The sequence below is a fragment of the Bidens hawaiensis genome, unplaced genomic scaffold (genome assembly GCF_021521415.1).
Source record: "Bidens hawaiensis isolate Kalapana, Puna unplaced genomic scaffold, B.hawaiensis_p1.1 tig00044483_1, whole genome shotgun sequence".
Lineage (NCBI taxonomy): Eukaryota > Viridiplantae > Streptophyta > Magnoliopsida > Asterales > Asteraceae > Bidens > Bidens hawaiensis.
Genome location: NW_027505894.1, coordinates 48,271 through 56,668, shown reverse-complemented (window position 1 = coordinate 56,668; position 8,398 = coordinate 48,271). Strand labels below are relative to the sequence as shown.

The 8,398-nt window shown below is 38.9% G+C and overlaps 1 protein-coding gene across 1 annotated transcript; it reads right to left on the bottom strand.

Annotated features, from left to right (window-relative positions):
* Window positions 1-5,242: 5,242 nt before the first annotated feature.
* On the bottom strand, window positions 5,243-5,668 carry LOC143615813 (uncharacterized). Its single transcript, XM_077088836.1, has one exon. It carries the CDS (start codon window positions 5,666-5,668, stop codon window positions 5,243-5,245), a length of 426 nt encoding a protein of 141 aa, XP_076944951.1.
* Window positions 5,669-8,398: the final 2,730 nt, after the last annotated feature.

The window sequence follows — 8,398 nt, the reverse complement described above, 5'->3', positions numbered from 1 at the left end:
GGAAGATGAAGAGGCTGATATTAACATTGAGACTTGAAAAGCCCTTCTTGTTTTTTTTTGTTTTTTTTTTTTTTGTGTTTGTAGTTTTTACCTCATCATTTGTAAATTTGTAAACTTCTATGTTTCGGAATGAAATTTTGTTTTTCCCTTATTCGCATCTTGCGTATTCCCAATTCATCTCTTTATATTACATGTGTGTGCTTGTTGAATATAAGGTATGTTTACACATTGAAACTTGAACAACGTTGTAAGGAAATTATTTTTACTTAATCCTTAACAGTTGTCATATTTCAAGTTATTTTGCGATATTCTGAATATGCTGACACGTGCCTTGGCATTTCATTATTCCTCTTTTGCGCGACGTTATCGTGCATTTATTATAGGGAATTATGAATGAGTTTTTTAGCCTTTACGTGTCAGTATGTGTTACTCTGCCTATATCCATTATAATCCTATGCGCGGCCCCGACCTGAGACCTTAACAACTGTGCTTTGGCATGTGCTTTGCCTTAGTTGTGCTTAGGTATTTTTATGGTCCAGCTGCGCAATACGTAGGATGGATGCTATGAGTAATTTGAGCTAAGGCTCATATTATTGGGCTAAGGCCCTGACGTTTTAGAGTTAAAACTCGTTAACGCGTCTGAGCTTGAAGCTCGCGCATGTATGTTTTACTTCGTTTTATTTTTAGTTTGATGTCAATACAATGTTGTCATATTGCTCAAAATTAATAAAGGGAAGTGTGAAACATGTATGCAAAAGGTAATAGAACGCATATTAAGAAAAAATAGAGCGTATCATTATTCATAATGGCTTAAAAAGCCTTGATTACAAACTTGACAACTTTTACATGAAACATTTTCTAAGTTGTGCTGCGTTCCATGTGCGTGGGATCTTCTTTCCATTTAAATCTTTTAAAGCGTATGCGCCTTTTCCCAATTCTTCCGAGACTTGATAAGGTCCCTCCCAGTTGGGAGACATCTTTCCCGGGGGTATTGCGCGACTAGCTTCATTGTTCCGAAGGACAAAATCATTCTTCTTGAAGTGGCATTCTTTCACGCGCTGATTGTAGTATTTTTCTAGCTTTTTCTTGTATTTGGCTTCACTGATGATAGCCGCCTCTCTGCGTCCCTCAAGTAAATTGAGATCCAACCTCCTTTCTTGCTCGTTATCCGTCTTACTCATCATGAGCACTCTATAGGATGGGCATCCAATCTCTGTTGGAATCATAGCCTCCGTTCCATAGGTTAGGCTGAACGGGGACTCGCCATTGCTGGTTTTGCTTAATGTCCTGTGCTCCCACAGGACATTAGGTAACTCCTCGACCCATGCATGGGACTCTCCCTCCAACCTTTTCTTCAGCCCATTCAGCAAGCTTTGGTTCGCGCGTTCCACTCGGCCATTCCCTTGAGGGTGGTATACTGAAGTGAAGACCTGATTGATGTGCAATTCCTTGAACCAACTGGATATCTTCCTGTCAGTGAATTGTTTGCCATTGTCGCTCACGATTTCCATGGGCAGGCCAAAACGGCATACGATGTGGCTCCATATAAATTGCTTCATTGCCTCGGCTGTGATTTTTGTCAGTGGCTTGGCTTCAACCCATTTTGTGAAATAGTCTACTGCCACTACCAAAAACTTTACTCGCCCTGGCGCTTGTGGTAAGGGACCCACAATATCGAATGCCCACTTGTGGAAAGGCCATGCAGAGGTCACCGGAATCAAGTTGTTCTTTGGCCGCATGGTATTTGGCGCATAGCCCTGACACGCTTTGCATTTTTGGATCTCTTTTAACGCGTCCAAGTACATGCCTGGCCAATAGTAACCTGCGTTCATTGCCTTGGCGGTCACGCGAAGACTGACATATACGTTGTGAGCAATCTTTTCATTCTCACTCTTGTGTCATCTGATATCGTAGCTCCGATTGTGATTGTTTGTTCTGGGAATTTTGGGTTGAGAATCCATTCCTCTGGCGCGTTGTTTGCCACTGGAAGCTTCATTCTCCCCTCTCGAGGTATACTTATTACTGCGCATAAATGATCTCGGTACACAAATGTTACTCCTGTTGGTGTTGGGAACCCCAACGCGCCATGCGCTGGTGACGGTATGGCGTTGAATTGGGCAATCGTTCCTCTACCCAAGATCATACTATGGCATGAAGTGGTGGGCAAGACCAGGAAGTTGACAATTTCAGCTCGCTTGTGCTTCTCATCCCCCATAGTTAGTTCGAATTGTATCTGACCTAGGGGGTGAATAATTTCGTTTGAGACACCCGAGATTGGTGCACTCACAACTTCGAGCCTTGCTTGGTCTGCTGGATCCAACTTCCTGAAACATTGCTCATACATGATGTCTGACTCACTACCGGTGTCCACCAGGACTCTTGACACCTCATAATGGGCGATGTGTGCAGTGATGACTAGAGGACTGCTGATAGACGGGCCTCCTCTGATTCTTGGAAAAATTACTTGTTGCTCGCGCCAATCCCCTTGGATTTGCGCGCTTCTCTTCCTCGATCCTTGCCCTTGCCTTCTTCCTTCAGCTACACAGATTCTTTTGAATTTTTTACTGGCTGAGGCTCCGTCTGGTTGTTCGTTCTCTGGTCTTGGATTTTTTACCAGGTGAGCCAACTTGCCTAATTTCACATCTTTTTCGATCGCATCCTTCAAATGATGGCATGCATCGGTGTTGTGCCCTGTGGATTTTTGAAACTCACAATATTTGCCACTGTTCGGTGGTCCCTTATGGAGTAATGGCCTGGGGTTTTTAAACTGGACATTCTCTGTGCTTAACACTTGCGAAGGCGTTTTGGTGAGGGGAGTCCATATTCTTGGTAGAGGTTTGTTAGGCTCTCTGCCGCCTTCCTTCTTGTCACCTTCTCCGCGATTAAGAATGTCTTTTTAGGGTTGGGGTGAACTTTGTTGCGCTTGCTTTTCTGCAGGAGAATAATTGGTTTGTTGCAACCTGGACCATACGGAGTTTTGTTTGCCCCTCCTTTCATTGTTGCGTGGTGCTTCTGTTTGATGCCCTTTATCTCTTGCTCTGTCTTGGGCAATTTGTTTTTCATTTCGCGCGAAGACTCGCGATGCTTCCATAAGCTTAGCCCAAGTGGTTGGCATGCCTTCTCTGTTCACGAGAGCTCTGCGGAGTTGATCACTGCGCGCACCTTGTATAAAGGCCACGCGCAAGAGTTGTTCAGTGATGCCTCCAATTGCAAGAGATTCCTGATTGAAACGAGTTATGTAGTCCTCAATGGTTTCATCATTCCTGAGTACGCAGTGCATGATGTCATCGGGGTCGCGCGTGTGTCTGCGCTGCTGTACAAAGTGAGCCTGAAACTTTTCCAATAGCTCTTCGAACCCATCGATTTGTCCTGTCGGCAAGCTTTCGAACCAGACACGCGCTGCACCCGTGAGGCAGCGAGCAAACATGTGACACCATGTTGGCATCGTCCAGCTTTCTAAGTTTCCAGTGTTATAAAAACCTTGTAAGAAATCATCTGGATCTGTTGTACCATCGTACTTGCCTAAACCACTTGGCATCTTGGTTTTGTGTTGAATGGGAGCCTTCGCAATGCGCTCAATGAATTTTGAATGTTTTACCAAGATGGCTGGCCTATATGGTGTGGTTACGTCCACTTGCCCTTTCGCTTGTGGGTTGTATGGTGTGTATAAATCCATATCAGCTTTGGCTCCAGGTGCTATGTGCATGTGTGCGCGAAGCTGTGAACCTCCTGCACGAGTATCTCGCGTCTTCTTCATGCTGTGCACCTCTTCCTCATCACTAATATCAGCTTGTTCGGTGTGAACAGAATGACCGTCTTCCAGCGCGCGCGTCTTTTTTGTTGTTCCCTGCATGGTTTGTTTATCAAATGCGAGCCTTTGTGTTAAATCGGCTAACTTTTTGTGTTTTACCAACTCATTGTATTTGTCCATTAAACACCGTTGTTCGTTTATGAGCCATTCTTTAGGGTCATTGGTTTCAACTTCCGGGCCCATTGGTCCTTTTTGTTTTGTACCAGTCAGATTTTGGAACGTGAGATCGTCTGGGGGAGTTTCAGTTTGACTATGAGGTGTTGTGTTGAAGGGATGGTTACTGGTGGTGCGCGCAGTGTCACGCGGCGCCCTCAGAACCTGATGTCCCTCATTAACATCCTCAAGCTCATTATCCTCCAGAACTTGATCGTTGTTTCGAACACCGGAAACCATGGTGAAGATTTTCAGAGAGAAAATTGATGAAATAGTGGTTTTGTTGCCGTTGTAACAGGTGATGGCGCCAATGAAGAAGCGTGTATCGACTTACTTGTATACGATCAACGTTCATCGGGTACGAGTGTGCTATATCACCGATGGTTTTCCGAGATACGAGTTCTTCCACCTACAAAACGAACAGCACCGTGAGCTTACCCCTCAGAAAGGGACAGAGGGGTCCTCTTTGGGGTAACCCTCCGGTGTGAGAATCAGATATTGTAGGAGAGGATAATCAGGATGTGAAAATGAGTAAAGGACTTAGAATATATTTTCTTGCCTGCCTCCAACTGTGGAGGCGGCCTAGTATTTATAGTGCTAGGGTTTCCAATGATTTGGCTCAGACCCAATTAGGGCCTTTTTAGCCTCCCCCTATTGCTTCGCGCCACGTGTATTTAGGACACCTGGTGCTCTTTCATTGATTATTCTCTGACTAAGGTATTTCACCTGACCCATGTGCCATCACGTGGTAGCACATAGGCTTTGCTGAGTTGTCCACCTTTCATTGACAGCTGTCAACCTCAGCACATTCTTTATTCCTTAAAAGATACATTCTGGAAGGTTGTCTGATGAGCACAATCACGGTTGTCCTTATCCTGATTTGGATTAGATTATTGTCTCATTTATGCGCCTATCCTGGGGTTGCGCGGGGTCTTCTCTTATTCTCACACTGAGTGTGCGCGCTGTGTGCATATGCGATATGCGCCACGCACAGGTGTTTCGTGCGCTTGCGCATAGGTTTCGGCTTTGTGTCTTCGTGACATCTTGATTTCAAGCTTCTTATCCGTACTTTATGGGTTGACCCGCCCCGCTCGATGTTGGGGCGGGTGCATACCCCTTCAAACCATATATTTTTATAAAGAAGTAAATCAAAATGTATTTCTAACAATATATATAAGAGTGAATAAAATATTTAATTTCATAAGCTAGAAGCTTAAACAAGACATAATAATTGGTTCTTCAGTGTATCATAAATGGTTCATCAACAGGATTAGACCCTCACGGTGCGGTCTGCTGTTCATCAGCATCAAGTGTTGGTGTAGCACCTAGATTAGACACCACGAATGATCCCTCAACATTTGTTGTCATGACCGGTGGAGGTGATGGTATTGCGAAGAGAGGACAATACATTTGAAGAAGTTGAGGGAACATCGGATACAAAGGAAAGACTTTCGGCCAACATCCAACACTAATACTTTTGGCAGCTTTGCAACAATCCGGCCATATAGATAACTCAAGTGGCCTGCCTTGCGACACCCTATAAAGTTCCCCAACGCACTTTGATAGATCAAAAGACGCCGCCCAACACTCTAAAGCCCCCTCCTTTGATGGCATAGGAGAAATCGATGATCTTCGGGCTAACCCGAGTGAAAGTGATGACACCAAGCAAAATACAAGAAATAGAACCCTAGATTGAGAAGCCATGTTGAGTATTGAGATGTTATGGCTTGAGTATGTAATGAGTATGTAATGGTTGATTTATTTATACTAGAATTTTAAGCATTTAATTGTTACAAATAAATGTGTTTTGACTTTCTATTGTCAAAACTAATACCAAAAAAGACAATGCCCTCAATGTCCCATGTTGCAAAATTTAATGAATTCTTAAGCATTTTTGGAATATTAGTTTACGATTAAAAAGAAGGGTAGCATGCATTCACACTATTTTCCAGTTAGGAATGAACTGAATTTAATGTGTTTATTTCATAATAAATGTTAAAAGCACATCCACAAAAATTGTTTGGTTTGAATTAATTGTATTGGTAAATTGATATCGACAGTCAATCCTGATGATTCAAGCGCTTATATGAGTAGGTAAAAAATGGCCTTAAGACTTAGCGAATTATATAAACTATTTTTTCTAAACAACGATTAACGTTATAAAAATGAGCATGACAAGAATTTAATGTTTTATATAGATGGTTGAATAAGTTTATCGATTTTATATTTTATAAAAACATATATAATTTTAGTGTCCCCGTAAAAAAAGCATTTCCAAGCAAGGAGTCCGGCTCGCCTTTGGCTGAGACGGGTCCAAGTGTGTTCTTTGGTAAAGTAATAACCATTTTTATTATTTTATTTCCTTTCATAAAAATTGTACAAAAATGCCTTTTAAATTTTTATTTATGAATGTGCTTATGGGTTGTACATGAGAAAATATAGTGTTTCTAATTCATGGAACATTTAAAATTGTTCTATTTAAAGTTATTGACTTATTGTAGTTATTTCAGAAGGCATTAACTATTAATAATAAATGCAAAAACTAGACAAAGTGTTGGATTGTGTATGAATCGGCACAACTAAACGAGTATCAAAAGTTAAAACGCGTTTTGCTTTTAATTGTTGCGATTTAAAGAAAGTTTGACCTCAACACATTGTTAAGTTGTCTTGGACTTTTAACTATTGCGGTTTAATGAAAGTTCATTTTGTATTGAAAAAGATAGTTTAGGACGATCTAAAATTCAAAATTCACTAATTTTTAATCTTTTATGAAAACATAAATGTGGCAATAGGCTAAAAAACAAACCAAATGCGTTTGGGTAAACTATTTTGCCACAAGAAAAAAGTAGAGTGATAAAGATATTGAGTTATTATAGCTAAACACATTCAACATACAATCATTTAATTAAGTAAATTAAAAAAACATAAAAAGTATAATGTCACATACGTAATGTTGACTATAAATAGTCAGATCTGGTCACCAATGTCCTAATGGAAGTCAACTTATTTTTGAAACTATATTTATTGAACTCGCGATGCTTTAATTATTTTGTAAGTCAAATCACTTAATTGACCTTTATACAATTCTTTTTAACTTTTATTAACATTTGTCATTTACAGGTTTTGTTTTCTTTAAATGTAATAAGATTTTATTTTATATATTGTACTGTAATCATTATTAGTATAATAAAAAATCTTTAAATTATACTTACACTATTCGTTTTTAATATTTTTATACGTTTTCGGAGTTTAATTTTATTTATTGTAAGGAAATATTTAATATACTTAGAGTTTTATGAGACCTGGTTTAAAAGTTATCTAGGTTTGGTGAGACCCAAAACCCGCTTATTTTTTTTACTATAAAATTGTTTCTTAATAATAAATAATATTTTAAAAAAATTTATATAATATTTTTTAGTATATTCTATTTTATAGGATTTTCACATCAATAATTTGATGAGAATAATTTTTAATTTAATATATCCTATTTTATAGTATTTTCACATCAATAATTTGGTGAGAATAATTTTTAATTTAATAAGATGTTATAACCCATTTAAGGAATATATGGGTTTGGTAAGACCCATACCCGTGAATTCGGATCAAGTGCATGAGAAGCCTCCATTTAAAAATCAAGAAAATCTGGTGACTTCAAAAAAGGGGGAGCGACCACATCGCGACACATAAGATTTTTATGTTTTCGTTTATATATATTATAGATATTAGAAGTTATAACATGTCTATATCATATTTACAAATTATGTTAATTCAACTATTTTAATTAAGTTCAACATTTAGAAAGACTGAAATGTTTTTATAAAGTTTTTTGAATTCAGTTTAGAAATTCATAAAAATTAAAAGGCAATGTACATAAAATTGAATTTAAAATTCTATTGATTACGGTGCTTGATTTTTGGTGGCGCATTCTGTTTTTTCTTGAGAACGGTATCAACAACCCTTCGATTGCTATATAAGCTTCGTCCATGCACTCACGGGTCAAGTATACCAGGTCAGGTTCTGGGTTAAATTCGAAACCGGATTTTATACCCACCTCTAACTCATTCTAATTACTATATTTAGAATTGGTTGAAAAAATTTTAGTTTTCTTTTATATTTTATTTATTTAATTGTTATAGAATAAACCAAATAACCGCCACATATTTGTTATTTATTTTACATAAATTGTCTTCTTAAATAGTAAGAAGATTGTAACCGCCAATATATTATTTATTTTACACAAATAGTCCCTCATAAATAGTGAGAAGATTAGAACTACCACGCTAATTATTAAATTAAATAAATATGCGACGGTTATTATTATTTGTTCTAAACTAGATTTTTACCCGGCGCGTTGCGCCGGGCAGGTTATTAAATCTCGGGTGGTGGTAAAACCCAAGTGTTGTCGGTTTTGAGCGTTGAGATAGTAAGTCGACG